At 37.9% G+C, this 23,404-nt stretch overlaps 1 protein-coding gene across 5 annotated transcripts in view; it reads right to left on the bottom strand.

Annotated features, from left to right (window-relative positions):
- Positions 1–23,404, bottom strand: part of ATP8B4 (ATPase phospholipid transporting 8B4 (putative)) — a 152,154-nt gene that overhangs the window by 29,904 nt on the left and 98,846 nt on the right. For 3 of the 5 annotated variants that reach the window (XM_039491658.1, XM_039491659.1, XM_039491661.1), the window contains exons 14-19: positions 21,310–21,475; positions 15,473–15,661; positions 10,530–10,645; positions 8,123–8,287; positions 6,727–6,838; positions 5,406–5,511 (exon numbers count right to left, since the gene is read on the bottom strand). In XM_039491658.1, the coding sequence (XP_039347592.1) occupies positions 5,406–5,511; positions 6,727–6,838; positions 8,123–8,287; positions 10,530–10,645; positions 15,473–15,661; positions 21,310–21,475 (854 nt within the window). Of the gene's footprint in view, positions 1–2,205; positions 2,291–5,405; positions 5,512–6,726; positions 6,839–8,122; positions 8,288–10,528; positions 10,646–14,304; positions 14,445–15,472; positions 15,662–21,309; positions 21,476–23,404 lie in introns of those variants that run through there. The other 2 variants (XM_039491662.1, XR_005585498.1) reach the window with 2 other exon arrangements.

Raw genomic sequence — 23,404 nt, 5'->3', positions numbered from 1 at the left:
ACCTTATTGGACCATTTTCTGCTGATGAGAGGGACAAGCTTCTGTGCTTCCACAGTGCTCTTCTTCACGGAAAATAAGAGCTCTCTGTGAGCTCAAACGCTTCTCTCCCTCACTGTCAGAAGTTGGTCCAATAAAAGATACTATCTTACTCACTTTGTCCCTCTAATATCCTGGGACCAACAGGGCTACAACAACACTGTATATATTGTGACAGATGTGGGACTACTCTGTAATAATTTATAAATGCTGTATGTTGACCTGCATACTTTATTGTATAAATATACTGATTTAGTGTAGTAGAAGACCATAAGGAAAAACAAGCAGGAAGGGAAGAATAGGTCAATATAGGCCACCCTTCATCTAATATGTGAGGGCTGTTACAGCATAGTGGCAGAGCTATAGGTTCTGCGGAGTCTGGCTGCACCTCCGGTTGAGCCTACCAAACTGGTTTTGTCCAGAAGAGCTAAAGCCTGGCAATAACAAAGGAAATGGATTATAAAGGACTCTCTCTCTCCAAAGAGGAGGTACTTGTTGGGGAGCTATTCAAGGAAACCAGACTGGCACAGGAACCTTCTCAGATGTCCGAAGACGTTAGGCCCATCTAGGCAACTATCACTGGATGGTAGGGCTTTAGGGAATACAGACACATGTATGAACTGTTTGTTGTTTTAAAATCCTTTTTCTCTCAATGCTTTGTTCCTACTCTTAAAATAAGCAATATTTAAGAAGGCTGTTTTGTCACTGAATACCAGTGGCTACAAACTCCTGAAGAGATCAGCTGGTGTCAAACCCAGTCAGATCTGAGGCAGGGCCGGCTCCAGGGTTTTTGCCACCCCAAGCAGCAAAAAAAGAGCCACGATCTCTATCTGCGGCAGCACTTGGGCGGCAGCTCTACCGCCGCCGCTTCAGTCTTCGGCGGCAATTCAGAGTGAGGGACCCACCGCCGAATTGCCGCCGAAGAGCCGGACATGTCACCCCTCTCCGTTGGCCGCCCCAAGCATCTGCTTGCTGGACTGGTGCCTGGAGCCAGCCCTGTCTGTTGGGTAAGTACAGTTGATCCTCAGTGTACCATACCCCACAGCACAGTCTAAGAGTGCGAGACACACACTAACATCTGAAAGGGCGCACTCTGAGACTAGAAAAGAGAGAGAGGTGCAGATAGCCCTGAAACCATGGCATATATTTCTATATATTTTCCTTAGATTATGACTTTGCATATGAAATATGCTGTGACATAAGGGCCTGCAATTACATTTAACAGGCCCTGATCCTGCAAAGACCTCACCATGTGTGTAGCTTTGTGCATATGAACGCTACTATTGACTTCATCAGCAGTTACTCACAGGCATAAAATTATATACATGCTGAAGTTTTTGCAGGATCAGGCTTTTATATTATGACAAAAAAATCCTTTTAGGCATGTGAAGAGGAAGAGGAATTTAAAGTGGAGACTTTTGATATGGATTATCTAAAAATCTTCTAATTATCAGAATTTTGAAAATAATCTCTCTTCTGGGTTCTATATAGTAATGTATGACTTTTTCATAAATTTGAATTTTCATATTATTGACCAAGGTATTATAGACAGTTGCTATTGAACAGTGATATGTCAAATGTCTAAATCTGATATTTTGTCCCCCCCACACACACACTTTATTTTTTCCTTTCATGAACTATGGTTTACTATTTAGCTTTGAATATTTTTCAAATTTATTTTATTTTTAGTATTCGCTTGTCTTTTTAGATTTAGAAAAATAATACACAGTTGCTCTACAAGAATCTGGTCTGAACAGACCCTTAAACTTTTAAGAAGTTCAGATCAGAATACTGATCTGAGCTTTGTGGCTCAGATCACAATGTTTACTATGACACATGTTTTATAAATCTATGTTCATTTTTTGAAAAAAGTTTCAATTATTGGTTCAGTGAATAAGTTGTTTTCTAAACAAGAGGCAACTTCTGCATAAAATACCAAAATAAATATGCTGATCACCAGAGTCCAGGATTTTCTTATTTATTTACGTCTACAGTAAAAGATAGCATACTTTTATTTAAAATACCCAAATCTAGTCTGTATTTGCAGGATATCATGGTGCTATATGCCTAATTCCAGAACAACATGTCTATTATGCAATGGAGACCAGGAGTGCCACAGCAGTGATGCAGTTGGTCTCTTGGGAAAGGGTGTCTTCTTTGTTCTTTGAAGGCCACCTGGTGGTTCATCTGGAAATGGCACAGAGACAACCAGTGCATTCCACCCCAAAATCACGATAAGGGTAAAGTCAAGGTGCTTTACACAGGAAATAAAAGACGACACCAGAATGAAACAATAGATAATTATGCATGTTGTGAGAGAAGAGGAACTGGTACTAAAGAAGACACTAATAAAAAGTCCTCGGGGGGAAGAAAAATTTGTATACTGCCACAAACTTGAATTCAGAAAATATACTTATTAAATAATGTATTTTGTTACCCATTTTCTGTCTTACTGAAGATGTGTCTTAACACTAACTTCGATCTAAGCATCATTTTCTATTGGATCCCGCACTGAAATCAAACCACAGTGTTTACAAAATCACTATATATAGCCATGGAAATGACTGTAATATCATAAATTCAGTATTAAAAACTTCAGTGGAGGGAGAAATTTTAAAACTCTTAAGTTCCTTTGGCTTGGGAGAATCAGACAGTTTGTTTCAGAACATCAAATCAGGAAATACCCACTACCTACATAAAGAGTTAAAAGTTGGAGGCGACGGCCACTTGTTCTATTAGAAAGTTTATATAGATAATTCTCTCCATTCTCTAAACATATATTTTAGCTTCAGTGACACAATATACTGTGCATGCAGACTTTCTAGATGTCTTTCTCAGAAACAAATATGAGTATTTGTGGGTTTCCTGTTTAATTAAGTCCTTTTCCAGTCTGTACTACTGACTCAATTTCTGCTTTCCTTCATCAGTAGCCTATTCCCAACAGGGTAAAATGCAAGCCAGAATTTACTTGTATTCAGTGATGCTCTCAGACACATGGTGGAATTCATATGGATTCACATATCCAAGGGCAGCACTGCCTTTTGCCAACTAAAGCTTTTCTTCTACACCATTTGATAACTGGAATCACATATAGATATGTAGTATCAGAGAGGTAGCCGTGTTAGTCTGGTTCTGTAAAAGCAGCAAAGAATCCTGTGGCACCTTATAGACTAACAGACGTTTTGCAGCATGAGCTTTCGTGGGTGAATGCCCACTTCGTCGGATGCAAGAGTGGAAATTTCCAGGGGCAGGTAAATATAAGCAAGCAAGAAGCAAGCTAGAGATAACGAGGTTAGATCAATCAGGGAGGATGAGGCCCTGTTCGATCTAACCTCGTTATCTCTAGCTTGCTTCTTTTTCACACCTCAACTGCTGGAACAGGGCCTCATCCTCCCTGATTGATCTAACCTCGTTATCTCTAGCTTGCTTCTTGCTTGCTTATATTTACCTGCCCCTGGAAATTTCCACTCTTGCATCCGACGAAGTGGGCATTCACCCACGAAAGCTCATGCTGCAAAACGTCTGTTAGTCTATAAGGTGCCACAGGATTCTTTGCTGCTTATATGGATATGTAGTTATTTATATTGCACAATGCAACTACATCACTCAACTCTTTGACAATCTTTTGACTATGCAAACCATGGTACACATTTGTACCTCATTTCTGCCTATCTTCCATGTTTCCAAGATTTTTTTAAAAAAGGAAGAATAATTTACTCTGTTTCACCATGTCCATATTTGGTTCCCACACTGCTTTCTTGCTTGAACCCTGGCCTAATGCTTTATGAGTGATTTTCACCCCCGACCCCTGCGCCAAGCTTGACAATTCATACCCAGATTGATTCCTACATAAATAGTTTATGCAAAAATAGAACCCATGTTAACATAACTCATTTTCATTGAATAAAGGCCATATCTAAAGTATAATGCTTAACAAAATACACAAATCACAAAAGGCTAAAAAAAAGTGTTTGTTTACTTAAACAGTTGTATTATGTAGTTTCCCATTATTCAGATTGAAGATATATTAGTTATAGGAATAGGTTGGGACTGAAATGCCCAAACCACTTGGCTGGTGCTTAAATACCAAGGGATAATTAGGTAAACTGATGCCTTGTTTGTCTGATACCCAAAATAGGCAAGAATTTTATGTCCATGGTAATTACAGAAAAAATTAGAAATTGCTATGTTTGGCTCTAGTGCAAGTAGAAAAAAAATACATAGAAATGCAAAAGAGACACAAAGAAGAGAACTGAGAAGGAACAAAACTCAGCTTCACTGAGGAAAACTAGAAGGGAGAGAAAGGCAAGGCCTACAGATCTTTAAACACATCTATTCAGTACGCTGTCTGGAAAAGGTGGAAGGATGCTGCTGTCTGTAATGCATTTTCCATATTCTAGTAAAATTATAATAAAACACTGTAGAAAGTTTGGTACCATGCGTGCTTCCAGTGCTACTGACCAATCCTTAAATACACGTGCAACTTGTTTCTGTATTAAAAAAAGAAAAGAGAAAAGGAAAGGCTCTCCTCCTGCAGAAGAGTAAGAACTGAAAGGGCCAGGATGGTATTATGTAATTTATGTTGGCATATTGTCTGTGTATTTCCCAACTGTGCTGTGAGTGGTAATAATTTAGTCTATTTCAAGGAAGGAAATTTGCATACATTTCCAACAATGAAAATCATAATGCCAGCTATGTGCATCATTCAAGAAGTCCCAGCGACCACACTGAGAGAGGAGATAAATGTGTGTGTGAGAGAGAACGAAACAGAGGTTGAGATCTATGCCCACGTCGGCACTATTTCTAACAGTAATTATTCTCCAAACTAATATTACAGGGCCTAATCTAGAGAAACTGCTGACATTTCCTCTTCCAGATGACGTGATAATGGCATTTGTTCTAACCGCTCCACACTTAAGCATAAAGTGATATGGAAGGCAGCAGTGGGAGTGAGTCACGGCTACAGAACTCATGACTATGCATATGCAAGGACCCTATCACCCATGCAGAGTGGGAGGCAACCACTATTCTAGTTTGCAGTCTGGAGCAGTGGCCTCAAATCACTGGTTTGTTGCCTTCAGACAAGCAAGTTGCCACACTTTTATGCCAGCTGACAGAACTTTAACAGATGGAATCTTAAGGAAAGGTTTGTAGCATCATAGGGAGTAACAACTAATTGGAGTAACAACAAGGAGTCCAGTGGCACCTTAAAGACTAACTGATTTATTTGGGATAAATCCGTTAGTCTTTAAGGTGCCACCGGACTCCTTGTTTTTGTGGATACAGACTAACACGGCTACCCCCTGATAATTGGAGTATTTTGTGTGCAAGGAAGAAAATAAGACAATGTATTTTAAATGTTTTTTTACCTGAGTTCTTCACGCACTTCCGTTACCGTGTGACCAGCCACTATGAAAATCTCATTCATGGTGTCAGTGAGCATGTGGCAGGAATAACCAATGTTCATGGCAGTTTCTGAGAGACAATACTGTCAGTTTAGGATGGTTGTAGTTAAAATCATTACTTATTTATTTTGTAATGTCAACAGAGCATATTGAGAGTGCAGTACTATCATAATGAGAGTAATTCTCTAACATAATTACTGGGCTTGCTTTAAATGTATTACTAAAAATGCACCTTCCTCTGAGCTATATTTTATGGTTATTATTTATAGTGAAGTAGTACTCAGAGTCCAACTGAGATCAAAGCCCTATTGTTCTAGACACTGTTCAAACACATACTGAAACACCGAAGGAGTTTCTAAACAGACCAGCCAGACATAGCGGGAAGGGAAATTGAGGCACAGAAAAAAAAAAGCGTGCCCAAGGTCAAACGGATGATCAGTGGAAAAAAGCAGGGATTAGAACCCAAGTATCCTAACTCCTAATACAGTGCTCTATCTGCTATATCACACTGCCTTCCATACGAGGAGTAACCCATAGACAGTCACCCTTGTGCACTAGAAAAAAACGGAGAGATTAAAGCTCTATAGGGTCATCATTAGAAAAAAACTGTAAATGCTATTTAACTATATTTTTGTAGAGCTTGTTTTTGAGATTAAAATGATCAAGTACACATGTGCCATTTGAGAGCTTCTTTCTCTCCACTGTGCACCTGTGGCAAGTGCCATATCCAAAGAATTTAGGACCCAAAATCATGCTTGATACTAATAACTGAAAATATTATGCATACTATGCTGCTGAATCTCAATCCACAAATACCAAAACAATTGGTGGAACTTTTTAGATGGTTTTACAAGACACTATTTGTGTTCACTGTTCCATACATGACCCCCATCCAGGATCCTGCACACTGCCCAAACTTATACTAGGGTCATGTGGAGAGAATCTTGCCCCCAAGGCCATCGGCTATAGTATACCTTGCTGGAGATGCTCTCCTCTGCCAGGATGGAGGGTGTTCACCACAAGATCCAACAGTCACACCTCTGCTGTCCTCCCCGCATGCCCATGCACAACTCAATGTTACCCTCATTGCTCTGCCTTAATGTGCATCAAACCCCAGAGCTGTGCTTTATTAATAATTTATAAATGTTAAATAATAATAATGTTCAAGGAAATGTGCTCCCTGCACTCCATGCAAGGGAACTGTAGACATCTCACTGCATTTAGGGTTTTCTATCACTCCACCCCACCCACTTACTCCCAAAATTACACAGTATTAATGAATTACCTTGCTTGTCTCCTGTTAGAACCCAGATCTTAATGTTAGCTAGTGATAAACTGGCAATTGTTTCTGTAACTCCTTCTTGTAACTTGTCTTCTATAGCAGTAGCACCTAGTAACTTTGTAAGGAAGCAGAACATTTAAGTGACTTTTTACAAACTTTGCAAATTCACTTAGTTAAACTAAGAGATCTGGGAAATATAAACAGGATAAACTACATAGTTTTAAACGTCTACACATAGATAACATCAAGTCAAGTCAAACTTTAATACAATATACTACCCTTGATCTACATTCACAGCTTTCACTGAGAGCAATGGAAATTTCCCCAAGTCTCAAAGGCAATCTACAGTTTAATTCGCATCAAGAAATACATAATACATAATTTCATGGCAATCTTGGCTGGGGATCCCCTAGTTTTGAGGATCCCTCAAGCTCCTTTCTTGTCCAACAGGCTGGCAACAGCAGATCTAGAATCATTATTTTCTAGGTTGTAGTTTCTGTGTCAGCTCTTTTAATATGACTGTATCTCCATATTAGTCTCAGCCAAAGGCATCCTTATGGGGAAAAAACAAGGATGAAACTACAGTTCCCTTGCATGGGTATAATGCCACAATGGGACATAACGTGAATTGTAGTTTATGTGTTGCCTCTTTAACATAATCTGCAGAGACCAGAAGCTGAAATATCAATATTCAGTCAAGGCAACAAAGAGTGCAGAATTTCAAAGGAATTGGGAAAACTCAGCTGCGGGTTCAGAAGCAGGGCCAAATATGGCCCTCAGATATATATAATCAACTCACATTGACTACAATGGGAGTTGTAAGTGCACATCCAAAAGTAGGTTTTGGCCTTTACAGAGAGAGGAATTGGAAAGAGCAGGCCTGGGAGAGGAAGAGCTATCTGAGTGGTCAGAGGAAGGGAGTCACCATCACTTATAGAGTAAAGGCAAGAGTAAGTTTTAAAAAATTATATTGTTTTAATTGTATATATTACATATTGAAAGTTGGCTTTCTGATTACAAAGCAGCCTGGATGGTCTTTTCTGAAATGGAACTTGCATGTGACTTGATGAGAGTTTTAGGGGAAAGAAAATGGCTGTTTTCTTAAATTTAAAATAAAATCAGGTTAATTTGTATTTAAAACGAGTCAGTTAACCATGGGGAAGAATCCCCTCAATGGTTGCCTTGAATATCTTAAAGCCTAACCACAACTGGCCTAGACATTCATTAGCATCCTTCTAAACAAAGAGGGGCATTGACTGAATGTGAACATATATAAAGACCATAGCAGTCTTGCTTGTAGCACACCATCAGGAACGTAAGAGCATATAAAAGTATCAGTCTATAACACAGCATCACTTTGCAAATATGCTTTTCCTGTGCTACATCTCTCAGAATATACCATCATGTCTTTTTCAATCTCTTCATATGCTGCAGCAAGATGTTCATTCCTGCTATCAAGTGAAGTGTTTGCCTCCTGAAGTATTTTAAACCACTCTTTAAAGTGCTCTTCAGTCAAGTTTTTGTATGCAAGGGCTAAGGTCCGAAGGCCTTCTCCAGCAAACTCCTGTCACATAAAAATAAAAGATGAGCAGTATCTATCGGAACAATGTGAACTAAATTAGTCATAACCACATGATATTACTTTCCCACTCTGTTCACATCTTTCTTGATTATGGAGTCAATAAGCAAGGGTACTCTAAGATAGCACTGAAATTAAATTCTCATAAACCTTGTTTCTGGGGGATTTAAACTCCTCAGGTTTCTTTTACTTTGAGGTAAGGTTGTGGGCACATTTTCTCCTTATAGCTAGATTTTGTTCTTTAAAAAAATAACTTGAATGATTTGTGGCAACTTTTATATAAACACAAATATTCTAACAAGAACCTAAAAATCGATCAATGTTAATAAGCGAAATGTTGCAGTCAGACAGAGCTGAATGTGAATTGGTACCTAGGTGTGAAACAGATGAAAGTTTTAACCTTGAAAGGCAGCTAACGTACCCAGACTACTCTAGCACAATTAACTAAAATACTTAGCACACTTCTGGTGCTACCACATATAAACAACAAATAATAATTTCATTGTGAACATTATCACTAATCCAGCATCTTAAAAGCATAATACCCATGTATCTAGGATGGTATCAGTGGAAGAACTGTAAGGAGCTGGACCAGATAATAGGAGTAGAAATGTCTCAAGCAGTATGTGAATCCCAATAGTTCTATGACATGGTATGATGGCCTAAGGTGCAACCTATCTGTTATGCTGACAATAAAGGCTTTAGAGTGAATGGGAGCTGTGGCTGCACCACATCTCTGATAATCAGCATCCAAATTTGAATCCACTGGTCAATACACACAGATATGTATATACACGTTAACAGGGTAGGCCCTTCAACCTAATCATAGAGAGAAACAGATGTAAAGCTGACACCCCAACACTTAAAAGTGGTGAAAACATAATATCATCTGATATGTTGGTAGTTCATGCTAATTAATATAGATTCTGATCCTGCATCAGGATTGCCTGGTGCAGACTCATGGGCTCATGCAGAATCCCACAGACAACCGGTTATTTCTTTAATATAAAAATGATTGCATATGTGATGTTATTCAAAATGTACACATTCTTACAGATTGCACTGCATGTTAGATACCTTTATTATCCAAAATATATTCCCCCCTTTATATCTTAGACTTTCAATGACTGACTTTTTTCAAACTCAAACAACTATCATGAGCAATTTTACTGTTAAAAATCAAAAACATTTCAGGAACTGTCTTTGACTCTGCAGCTCATATCAACAAATCAAATGGTTTACAATGCTTCACTAACAACATTTTTTCATCTTCAATGAATATTTGAACATCCCCTCTTCTATTATACAGCTATTACAATTAATATATGAACAGGAATTATAAAACTCAGAATTTAATGGCTTGAAAAAACAATGAGGCTTTGGAATTAAATTAATATAATGGAAAGGGGAAATTAGAATGATGTGAAAAAAAAAAACATAATACGTCAATATATAAGTACGTATTCCCTTAACTTTACTAGGCAAGTATGAAAAATTCAAGGTCTTTGCATTTGAGCAACTGCAAAGATCAGATGTGTACGATTCCAGCCTTGCTTTCATAAAAAACATGTTGGCCTTCTGGAAAACATTAAAAGAAAGCCAAGAAAGCTCTATTACAGAGACGAAAACAATAGTTATGTTTGTAACCAATATTACTAAACCATCATACTGTATACTTAATGTCAAAGGAGTATTTTTTTTAAAGACTCATGGAATGGTTTGTATTAAATGTGGACACTTACAAAGAACATGAATTCTAAAAAAATAAATGAAGGAAATGAGGGCTTTATAGAGTTTCCCTTAAAGTTCACATTAGGTTAGACCCTCAAACTGAATAGAAGAGACCTATTTTCTTTAACACCATATTACCAAACTGGATACTTTGTATCCACATCCACAGATTCCCACTGGCTTTTCACAAGGGACTCTAAGGACTTATAAGGATACTTTACAAACACTGTAAATATATCATGTGTTTCAGGAGTTAACTGTGACCCGAAAAGCTCTGTCATTTAACTGGATTTAGCTCTCTGGTCAGCAAAGGTGAGGCTGAAATTTAAGAAATTCTGGCTCATTTCAGAGCAGAAGGCCTATTAAGGTATTGATTCAGAAAACATCTATATTTAGGAAAGTACTTAAGCACATGTTTAACTCTAAACTTAAGTCCCTACACGCATGCTTAATGGTAAGTGTGTGTTTAAGCGCTTTTCTGAATCAGTGCACATACCTCAAGATGATCTGATGTCAAATACATTAATTCTTCATTGGAGGGATGAAGCCTCTCAAATAAAACAGTATCTGCTCCCTTGCAATAAAGTTTTATCTGCCCATCTGGGGTCTGAACTGAAAAAGTAAAGAGAAGTAGAAATTAAGACTGAAATCATTATTTTTCTTTCATTTTCTTCAAATGTTTATTTGACCTACCAGGTCTAGTTAGATGTGTTCTGTATATATCAATAAAAGTACAGCAGTCAGCACACAGAAAACAATCCCATCACTTGGGTAGGAGTTAGGTATAGCTTACGTACACTTTAAAAATGAACATAACACATATTGATACATTTTTCAGCTAGAGATTGGGCAAAAACTGGAACCTCTCAAATCTGAACTCCTTTGAATTTCAGAGGGATGGGACAGGTACAAGTCCCTGGATCTGAAACCTCTCCATCAGTGTTGCTTGTGAATCAGATTTTTCTGTTTCTGCATCAGCTGTGCCCCAAAGTCTCACAACAGCAGCTGGACTTGCAAAACTCCAACATTTGGAGCTAGTATATCATAAAAGACATTTGCAAGATTTTGCTACCATCAAATCTGACTCTGAACCTTACCCCTAATTAAATCTCAAATCCAAACCTTGAACTTTAGTCTAACTAATATACATCTAAATCCAAATTCTGACATTCTCAGCCCATTTGTAGTTACTATACACATTCATTCTCCCAAAAAGTCTTCACAGAATCATAGAGAGGAAGGACTGGAAGGGACTTCAATAGGACATCTAGTCCAGTCCCCTGCACTGAGGCAGGACTAAATATTATCTAGACCAGTTTTTCCCAAACTTGGGATGCTGCTTGTGTAGGGAAAGCCCCTGGATGGCCGGGCCGGTTTGTTTACCTGCCGCGTCCGCAGGTCAGGTCTGGCCGATTGCGGCGCCCACTAGCTGCGGTTCGCGGCTCCAGGCCAATGGGAGCTGCTGGAAGTGGCACAGGCCGAGGAACATACTGGCTGCCGCTTCCAGCAGCTCCCATTGGCCTGGAGCAGTGAACTGAGGCCAGTGGGAGCCGCAATCAGCCGGACCTGCGGACGCGGCAGGTAAACAAACGGGCCCGGCCTGCCAGGGGCTTTCCCTAAATAAACGGCGTCCCAAGTTTGGGAAACACTGATCTAGACCATTCCTGTCAGGGTGTTTGTCTAACCTCTTCTTAAAAACCACCAATTATAGAGATTCCACAACCTCCCTAGGCAATTTGTTCCAGTGCTTAATTACCCTTACAGTTAGGCAGTTTTTCCTAATGTCTAACCAAAATCTCCCTTCCTGCAATTTAAGCCCATTATTTCTTGTCCTGTCCTCAGTGGTTAAGGAGAACAATTTCTCACTCTCTTCTTTATAACAACCTTTTACATACTTGAAGACTGTTATCACGTCTTCCCTGAGTCTTCTCTTCTCCAGATAACACAAACCCAATTTTTTCAATCTTTCCTCCTATATCATGTTTTCTAGACCTGGAAACATTTTTTTGCTCTCCTCTGGACTTCCTCTAATTTGGCCACATCTTTCCTGAAGTGTGGAGCACAGAACTGGACACAATACTCCTTATCGGCCTTACCTTTGCTGAGTACAGCAGAAGAATTACTTCTCATGTCTTGCTTACAACACTCTTGATAGTACATCCCAGAATGATGTTAGCTTTTTTCCCCCCAGTAGTATTATATTGTTGACTCATATTTCGTATGTGATCCACTATAACCTTTAGATTCTTTTCTGCAGTACTCCTTCCTTGGCTGTCATTTCCCATTTTGTATTTATGTAATTGATTAGTCCTTACCAAGTGCAGTACTTTGCATTTGTCCCTATTGAATTTCATCTTATTTATATCAGACCATTTCTCCAGTTTGTCAAGATGATTTTGAATTCGAACCCTGTCCTCCAAACTATTTGCAACCTCTCCCAGCTTGGTATTGTCCACAAACTTTATAAGTGTACGCTCAATGCCATTATCCAACTCATTTATGAAGATTCCTTTCACAAGTACTGCTATTTGTCTTTTTCTTTTCTAATGACACAGGTGAGATAATTCCTTCTGCATCATCTCAGTTTGTTTCTATTGGAATGAAGTACCATAACATGAACATCACTTTACAGCACAGAACACTTGAGGAAAATGCAAGATAGCAAATAGTATTATGAAGGGTACTCAGGAAGAGAGTACTGTGTAATCTCAGGGCAATAGCTTCTGAGAGCATGCACAGCTGTATTAATGAGAGCTGGAAGGGTTCCAGAGGGGGACTGATCAATTGTTGGTGATGGTTTTCTGCCTCAGAAAAGAAGCAGATTTATGCCAGAATACACTTGTGAGCACCTTGAGCCATTAAAAACCAGGCATTTTATAAATATATTATGGTGGATACAGAATCAGCTTTAAAGTATGTGCAACACCTACTTATTGTTGTCATTTGCACCACATAAAGTAACTAACCAGTAAAAAATGCTTAGCTTGACTAGAGAGGAGTAAGTCTTGAGCAAGTTCAAGGTGGACAAAGTTTCCCACTGGACAATATAGCATGAGTGATTTGTACAAATTAACAGTTGTATCATGGTACATACAATAGTTGAATTATTTCTACTATATGCCTAATATTTACATTGCCGTCCACAAATACCATCAAATTATCATTTTGAAAGAAGTTTTTTTCTGTATAACGTATCTTTTGTGCTGTCTCTGCCCAGAGAATGTATTTTTAAAAATAGTTTAAGGTTAATCAGACAAACTGTTTTTGAGTTACAAGGCTTTTTAAAAAAAGGTAGTTTTTGCTTTTTAAAATCTGTTCTATAGAAACTTTTTGGGGCACTCATAACTCAGACCTCTTGCAGTAAAAACTTCAAACTTGCTTTATGCTCTAATCCTCAATGAGAACTAGTGTATAATGATATGTTTACCAAGTTGGAATGCAAGACATTTTAGTTACTACCTTTGTCTTCCATATGTGTTTTAATTTCTATGAGATAACTGGGGAATTATCACTTAATTTAAGCAAGCGCTCTCTTGCTCTCTCTCTCTCATATTAAAAAAATTTCCAGCCTTTTTCTTGTGAAAACCCAATTAATAGGTTTGCAAGTTTCAGTGATTTTTCCTTAAAAAATAGATGGGTTTCTTAATAGTGCTTTATTTAAGATCCCTGGCTAATAAGTGGAAGGCTAGCAGAGATGTAAGGTACAGTTGGTGTTGGAATGAGAGTAGATCAGAAAAAATTCAATGAAACTTTTTTTGTGCATATTTGCAGATTCATCAAAATTGAAACATTTTACAGAGTTGTGTCAATTTTGGTGAAACTATGAAGGAAACCAGGCAGGGCTCCAGTGCAGCCTGCCTGGTTTCCTGCCTGCTTATCCATCTGCCTGGTGGCATACTGAGAACCCTGGCTCTCAGGTTTACACCTCCTTGACAGCCTAGGCTCCTAAGGTCCACCATCTCCAAAGCAGCCCACCAGACAAAGTGCTCCACAGCCCATTCCAGAAGAATTTCAAAATGTTTGGATTTTTTTCCAAATTGGAACCAAATCAAATTTTGAAATATGTCAAAATCCTCCACAAAATGGAATTATTGTTCTCCACCCAGCTCTAGTTGGAACCTCAGTTGTGAGAAAGCAACTGCTTATTGTTATTTAGCAGGCTCCTGTTTTTGCAGCTCCTTTAATGGGGTTAATGGGGTTCAATGTGGGAAGTAGCTTTCAGAAGAGAGTAAACAAAACCAAAGCTTATTTTTCATCATGTCTTCTATTACCCTCATTTTTGCTTTTCTTCCATTCTCTATCCCTATTCTTCTCTCCTTTCATTTTTCTTCATCATCTTTTTCATCTGTCACCTGGACATCCTCCCATATTTGTCTCCTTCACCTTTTTCTCTCCGTCATAAGTGAAGAAACTGTTAAGTGATTTACATTTAGTCTTTGTAGTATTTAATTTTTTTCCTAGTCTTAATTAGCCATACTTCCCTTGTCCCTTCTAATTATATTTTCTAATTTCAGCTGAAACCATTAAAGTCAGCATTTAACGGATACTATATGGTTATAACTAATATTTTCTATTCCAAGCACAGGGGAAACCTGTGATAAATGTTCTCAAATGCTTACTTTTTAAAGGCAATAACATGGTCATGTCTTTGCAAACTTAGCTTGCTTTGTAAACTTTTTTTCTAGTACAGGTAGTCCTCAAATTTAAGATGTTTGAATTATGATGAACAGCACTTATGATGCTTCTACACTGACACCCTGATTCAACTTATGACGCTCAGTCCCACAATGGAGTAGATTGTGGTTCCGAGTTCCAACATTCCGACTTACAACGCAAATGTAAGGAACCAATTGTAAGTCCGAGGACTGCCTGTATTATTCTGAAAGCAGATTTTTTGCTGTAGTTTTAAAACACACTCTAAAGTTTTTTTCTAGATATACTTAAGATTTCTATTATTTAGTTGCTGATATTATTGATCATTTACACTTGCTTCATTACTGTAAAGCACTTTGATGAATGTTAATAGAGCTATTTAAAACCAATAAATCAATCCTAATTGTAAATCCCTATAGTTGCCTGTCACGTGCTCTACAGAAACAGAATGAGAAAAAGAGCAAAATGCATGGATTTGAAAAACTGTTTCATTATCAAATTTCCAGAAAACAAAATTCAATGCAATTAATAATCTACTGCTACTATACTTTGCATCCTTCCATCCAAGGATCTCAAAGTGTTTTACTAAACTGAAAAGTATCATAGACTTCTAGATATCCTGAGACTTCCACTTCCTTCCTTTTTCTAACCATGAGACTAAATTGCCTCCTTTGGCAGTTGGCAGGTTAGAGCTCTCACTGGTAGCTAAAAGCTGGCCCTAGGTGTGTGTGTGTGTCTTGCAAACAACAGACATGAAAGAAACAAAAAGAAAGCTATATGCTGTACCTATTACAGACATCCTTTTCCTGATATTGTTAAAATCCAGAATTGCTAAGAGCTGGTATGTAACAAGTTTGCCCATTTCTTCCACAGTGATGGTCTCTGGGGTTCGAGACTTAAAGATGAAACCGAAGTTTCTGGCGGCGGTTACTAGAGCACCTTCATCTGGCGACTGCACCTGGTAAATCAATTCACCTATAAGAAAAAAAAACCCAAACACTGTAAGCAACTGATTTTTGAGCCCTGAATTAATAGCTTCACTTCTAGTCCATTAAAGAACAGCAGTTCTGAACAGTATTTCCTGGCTGATGACCTCTGCTGAAGGGGGAGCTGTGCTGTCTGACTGCAGTGATCCGTAGGCAGTGGAAGAAGGAAAAAAGGCGGGAAAATGATGTCACAAAACTTAGTAAAAGTCTTTTCTCTGGGATTAACTCATCCCATTGCGAAACGGCATGAGGTGTACGTTGGGGTGTCATTCATGCTCCATCAGTGCAACATAATGATGTGGTGTCAGCCATGAACATATTTTGTGGTGTTTAATGTCAAAGCCTGTCTAGATGGCAAGCAAACCAAAAATTTGCCTCCTCTAATGTCCAGGCCCCAGATGCTACTTCCAGGAGGGCTCTGCTGTGCGTGGCAAGCAAGAAAAGGAAGTAAGACAACTGTGTGGGTTTGGAGGAAATTTGTAATAGGTAAGGGTTCAATTTCTGTTCAGTGAATGCCTGGGACAAAGATAACATGGTAAGGACTTCATATTCAGAGCAAGATTTCACAGTCATATTCTCAGAGGAAGTCTCTTCAATCCCTCAGCCTTGGGAGTGTTGTACAGTAATTGCCATTAAGAACTTGATATTACCATTGGAAGCTAAAAATAACTTTACCCCAAACAATCTGAGAATTCCCTTCGTCTGACGTAGAATGTTGAAGAACATACTCAGCATATCTGAGCATGCTGCACTGCATGCATTAGCTGGCCTTACATAGCACAGAACCTTAGGGAATTTAGGGCACATGTACATAAGGACACTGGACCCATTTTTCAGATATATTTATTTTAATGTATCAAATTTCTGTATCTGGATACTCCACACTGAAATTAAAGGGGCATGTGTACTAAGATACACAGAAGGATACTGGAAGACCAGTATTCACATTCTGCCCAAGTCATACTGTAAATAAGCATGAAAGATATCCTTTTATGGTTAAAAAGGGCCTCTGTGAAAAGGTCAAGAGATCTGTATGATATCTAGCCAATAAACAGATAAAAATGAGTAATTTCCTCAGAATCAAAGTTAATCATAGCTACAAAACCCATCAGAAGCCTAGCTACATGACAGACTCAGAAGCAGTCAGGTAGCACAAAATATAGGAACTAAATTATTAACACACAAGTGACCAAAATAATCCCCAGAAGGATCTTAAAACTAGGGCAGATGTCAGAACTTTTTCATTCTCTCTCTCTCTCTCACTCCTGCAGTCCTGAGAGTGCTATACAAAAGTAGAGAAAATTATAGTTAAAAGAAATGCAAAACTAACATGAATGAAATGTTAAAAGGTGGAGAAATCAACCCCATGAAGTCAAGAAATTCAATACATTAATGAGTCTAATTCTTCTCCCCATTGCACTAGCATCGAAGTCTCCATGGACTTTCATGGAGTTACTCCAGATTTACAGAGAGCAAAATTTGGCCCACAGTTTCTAGAAGAGTCTCAACTCAGCTTTAGTGCACATTCTATATATTTCATGGTATACTGAACATAAAACAAACAGTAACTACTATTAAGATGTAAATTTAAAGACAAACATCTATAGGAAATATTTATTTGCATGCCCAATTTTTTTTTTACTGATTTCATCCATTACAAAGTAGCTGAACTAATTTGGCTGAGACTCAAAAAAAATAAATCTTTTGACTGAGACAATGCAGGAATAAATTCAGCCTAAAGAGAAATTTTTTGAGAAAGTTATGAATACATGAAAAAGGAGAAAGTGGGATGGCTACAGCAAATACTAGAGCTCAACCTTATTTCATTTGCTTCTCAAAAACAAAATATATAAAAGTACTGCCCTAAGCCTTAACAATAATAATACTTAGCACTTCTGCTGTGCCTGATTTACATCTTTAGAGAGGGTCTTACAAACACAAACTATTCTTGCACAATCAAAAACCAAAGCATTAAAAAAGGAAATTGTGTCATTCTAGTAAAATGAAAAACTGTGGCATGGAAACTAGAACATATTGTACTAACTCTCTTATTAATTAAAAAAATCCAACAGATATAAATTTAAATACAATCCACCTTTTGTATAAAACTCTGTCACCTGCCAGGCAAATCTTAGACCACGGTTCACTTCAAACTGTTACACAGTGAATATAGTCTGTGGAAATCATAAGCTTCTTTCTGTGGCTAAACTTGCTCAGCGCAGTGCAGAACTTCATATACACATGTTCAAAAGTGCAGTTCATATTCTGGATATTACAAATAAAAATGTCTATGGAACTATCCTAGGAAAACAATCATTAATAACTTTGCTCAACAACAAATGAATTTCTTCCAATTTACATTCAAAGCTAGCTGGCAATGAAGTTTAACTATGTGGAAAGTGTGAATGACACCAAGCCAGCCATTTATAATTTTTTATTCTTTTTTCCAAGTGCAATATATATATCAAAATACCAGATTCATCACAGGCCTGCCATTTGTTGGCAAAAGGGTTATGAGAAAAGTCAGATAATGAAGAAAAATTTCCTAGAGGTCTCATTTTTAAAATTAATTTTAATTCTGTTACGGATTTGGTTGAAAATCCCCAGAAAATAGAATTTTTACACATGAAATATATACCGTAAGTTTTGGGAAGACACACTATAGCTACATACAAAACAAAGAGATTGAAACCTTGTTTAAGTGAAAAACTGAACCCTTTAATAACCAATAGAAGAGAGAGGTTTTGGATTCTCCTTCTCTGAATTTATGAAATTCTCATGGAATTTATCCATTAAATTTTTGGGATTTAGCTACCATCTCTCCTGCTAGAAAAAATGAAAAAGGCTCAGTGAAGAATTATATGAGCAATGAAATAGACTGATTGAGCCTATACCAGCTGAAGGAAGAGGACTGAAAAGATTTCAAACTTTCCACCTCCAACTCACTGCTTTAATTCAACTTTAGTCTGTAGTGACAAAGTCATTAGCAATTGGCACATGTTTCTGAGGCCTAAATGTAATAAGCTGGTCTCAGTCCAGTTCCTAATCATAAATGGCACCATGTTGGCAGTCTGAAAGAAGCCAAGAATTAAATGGGCATCAAGATTAAAATATCCTCTGAGCCCTAAAGAAAGACTCTCCAGTTTAAAAGAGAACTGGATAAATTCATGGAGGTTAAATCCATTAATGGCTATTAGCCACGATGGGTAAGGAATGGTGTCCCTAGACTCTGTTTGTCAGAGGGTGGAGATGGATGGCAGGATCACTTGATCATTACAAAAACCAAAAACCAAACCCACACATTTTTAAAGGTAGCTTGCAGTGCCCAAATGAGTTAGCATTAACTGGATACTTACTTCCTAATGAACTGGAAGAGCTTAGAATTACTCAATACTTTTTGACACAAAATCCCTGACTTTTTTGTAGCCAAGTACTCCCATCAATTTCAATCAACTTCAAAATCAACACAAGGTTTTTTACTATGAAATAAAGATTTTTGTACTGTTTGAAGTTGAAAAAAACATGCATCAGAACAAAACATAGCAAGACAATTACAGGTTATGAGATCATGTCTCAAAACAGTTATGCATAAGTACTAGCCAAAATATGTTACATCTCAGTTAATCGTTACGATATGGTCCATTTCCTTTTGAATATGCCACAGCAGCAACATAAACCAATACAATTTGATTAGGTAAAAATAAGAAATTCTCCTTAACAGATCTACTCCTTGGGAGGCAGATGGGATCATTGTCTCACAGCTTAGAAACAGAGGTTTAAAATCAAGGGCCTGTCATTTCTGTGTTAAATACTGGACAAGATGATGCATTAGCTACTTGTAAATGCTGTGATAATATATGCTCATCCATGAGACAGGTAACTGAAGTGCTGCCACACTCCAAACATTTTCTCTTCCCAGAATCCTGTCCTCTATGACTATGACTATGGTGATTTATTTTATGTTACACACAGTATGACTGGCTCTAAAGAGTCTAATATGATAGAAAAGTATCCAACTTTAATGAAGCCACCAGCGTAGAATGAGGACACAATACGGCAACATAACATAGTGAGGATAATTAGTCTTCATCTTGAAAGGCGGACTGTGATGCATAGGGCCCTACCAAATTCATGGGTGTGAAAAACGCATCACAGACTGTGAAATCTCATCTTTTGTGTGCTTTTATCCTATACTATACAGATTTCACAGGGGAGACCAGCGTTTCTGAAATTGGGGGTCCTGATCCAAAAGGGAGTTGCAGGGAGGTCACAAGATAATTTTAGGGGGGTCACGGTATTGCCACTCTTACTTCTGCACTGACTTCAGAGCTGGACGGCCGGAGAGCGGCTGCTATTGGCCGGGCACCCAGCTCTGAAGGCAGTGCCCTGCCAGCAGCAGTGCAGGAGTAAATGTGGCAATACCATACCATGCCATCCTTACTTCTGTGCTGCTGCCTTCAGAGCTGGGCAGCCGGACAGTGGTGGCTATTGACTGAGGGCCCAGCTTTGCAGCAGCAGTGCAAAAGTAAGGGTGGCAATATTATACCATGCCATCCTTACTTCTGCGCTGCTGCTGATGGCAGTTTTGCCTTCAGAGCTGGGCTCCCGGCCAGCAGCCGCTGCTCTCCAGGTGCCCATCTCTGAAGGCAGTGCTGCCATCAGCAGCAGCGCAGAATGGTAGCAGTACTGCAAACCTCCCCCCTAAATAACCTTGCCACCCCCTCACAACTTCTTTTTGGGTCAGGACCCCTACAATTACAGCACTGTGAAATTCCAGATTTAAATATCTGAAATCATGAAATTTATGATTTTTTTTAATCCTATGACCATGAAACTGACCAAAATGGACCATGAATTTAATAGGGCCCTAGTGATGCAGCAGAACACCCAATACTCACAATTCTGGGATCCTGAAAGTGATTTGTACAAAAATGAGAAATTATCATGAATAACACATGATATGGCTCACAAGGGGCTGCCTAATTTTCAATTTCAGAGTTGTAACAGTTTGCAAGCTGAAGATATTGTTAACACTGCCAGACCAAGATTATACACAATTTGTTCTCACACACATGAACTACATGGCTCATCCAAGATATGTACCATATATTCTACTTATAAAAATATCTAAATTAGTACTAAAAGGCACAATAATCAAGTGGAAACAAAAATAATTGTATGCAATACTCCAAAGAGAAGGACTAATCATGCTTCCCTCTCTTTTGTGGGAAGACTTAATAAAGGCCAACTTTTAATAAAAATCTTCCTGGCCTGAACTAAATTAGGGGCCGGCATAACAAGTAAGCCAATACAAAGTGTGTATGCCAATGCTATGCTCACAGAACCCTGTGGAAATCAGGCAATTTCAAGGATGAAAAGGTATTTATATTGTCAAAGAACAGAAAAATCAGTTATTTGCTCATGCAACTAACATTTGCATGTGTAATTACTTAACACCCAATAGTGTACCCAGAGTTTTAAGGGTGCAAGATCTGCACCCACATTTATATGGCTCATTCTTGACTCGCTTCTTCCTTTAAAAATGCGGTTAACCTATACTTTTTAAGTTAGAAAAGTGCTATAGAAACCAAATAGTTAGACTCTCTTTACTTATAATTAAGCTTTTCAGTAGTTTACCTGCATTTTTTTCTTCAGACATGACTGTATGGCAGAGGGAAAGCAACCTAAAGAACTCATGTACCATTGAGTCTCCTAGTTTAATGGATTCAATCAGGCTGTGATCATAAAATTGAAATTTTCTATCTGCTAGTGGGTTAAATGAAAAATCCACTGGCACTGTTTTCTGCAAGAGAAAAAAAACAAACAAACACAATGTTTAAAAGAGTAAGGATTTTAAATGGTGAGATCCTTTCATTTTGATGTTTTGGTATTAAGAGACTATATTAGAAACCCACACAAGTAAAATGGCATAATTTAATTTCATGGTACAATTACATATCTGGATTTTGCATTTGTAATTAAGACTCCTTTTTGTTCTCACTGACAATGGTTGAAAGAGAACTAAAACAGAAAATCAATACTTGTATTTGGTATACAGGCCCAAAAGAAAGTGGTCCTTAATCTTCAATTGTGTAATTTTTTCATCAAAAAGTTAAATATCATAAATATGATTTTTTTTATCTGACAAGGCTACATTAATATTAAAAAGATAAGTTTTAAAAACAAGATTGTTAAGGAGCGAGGATATTTTCAAAGTCACAGATGGCAGTTGGGCCTAAAAGCTAATCAATGTTAACAAGTCTCCAGGGTCCAGACATAAGGGTAAAAGTAAAACACTCCAGTAGACAAGGGCTGCGTAGTCTGAGAATGAAGTACATCGAAGTAAATAAACACATTTTCAACCTACAATTTGTTTTGTATTACAGAACCAGTTCATCAGTTTCATCAGTAAGGACAGTTCTAAGAATAAAATTGGTACTTGTCTGGTGTCATTTTCCAAACATTTTCAAGTTATGTTTCTTATTATGCCACAAAATCATTTCTACTGTGGTAGGCATCTCATAGAAAAAGTGTTTCTGAAGCAAATTTGGACTGAAAATATTCAGTCACTTTCATCAAGAGACAGAGGGGAGCTAGATGCAGTCTATTTTAAGACACTACAAGAGCAGGAAATTTGTCATGCAATGTGCTGGCTGCTGTCCTCCAAAATGTATGTTACAGCAGTCTGCTTATTGGAGTCAAAATTGATCAAGTGTTTGTTGTTTTTCCTTTTTAATAGCTGGCCTGCAAAGAAGGTATAAACCTTAATACTACTTACAGCCAATTGAACTGTTCCTTTAGCTCCAGAGACAGGGTAGCATGCTTCATTCGAGTTTTATTTTTTTGTTTTGTTTACTGAAATGTAATTTTTTCTTTACAAAAACAAATGATAGAAAAGACAAAGATATCAGAAGTACAGACCAATTACAAAGAAATATACAGAAGGAAAGAAAAAGTATCAAAACAACAAGAAGCAAGGACACACCTAGATACCTCATAGTAAACAAATAACATACAGGTTTAGAGTCCATCAGGATGTTAGGACAGTTTAAAATTAATAAGATTAAAAGTTGACCATTGTTTGTTATGTTCAGATTAGGATCACCTGCTGCATGTTCAGTTAATGGTAGCTAAGTAACTGGCAGCCTTGCTATTCTTAGGATTCATAACTGTGTTCTAACAATGAGTTTCTAGAAATCAGGAGGGTTAGCTTATGAGGTTAGGGCATGGCCTTTTGTAATAATATTGATACCACTTATACAGAGCTTTTCATAAATGATTTCAAAGCACTTTCGAAAAGAGGTTAGTATCATTACAAATATATAGGTTTTTACACATGTATAGTGATTTTCTGCCCCACACAGTCTGGGTTTCTTGAGTTTAGCCAAGGATTATCTCCAGTACATGTTAATAGCTTCTGTGCCTTTTTGTAGGGCTTCCAAACACTAGAAGGCAAGGAATTGTAGCATGTTTCTGTATTTCCAAAAAAGTTAATAAGCACTGAACTGAGGTTACGCCTACTATAAACACTGTCATCATTCACTATAAGGCTGATCTTGAATTTGAGAGGGTAATGTGCCTTCCCCATCTTCCCCTGAACAGGCTACTCAAAGACCCAGATGAAGACCTTCTGTAGAGATAATAGGAACAAAAGAAGCTGTAACTAGTGATAGCACAAACATGTTCCTGTCTAATTCCACCTTACATAATTTTCCACGGTGTCACTGAGGTG

This window comes from Mauremys reevesii, linkage group 10, assembly GCF_016161935.1.
Source record: "Mauremys reevesii isolate NIE-2019 linkage group 10, ASM1616193v1, whole genome shotgun sequence".
In the NCBI taxonomy this organism is placed as follows: Eukaryota; Metazoa; Chordata; order Testudines; family Geoemydidae; genus Mauremys; species Mauremys reevesii.
The sequence above is the reverse complement of the archived record's forward strand: the minus strand, read 5'-3'. Positions and strand labels throughout refer to the sequence as shown.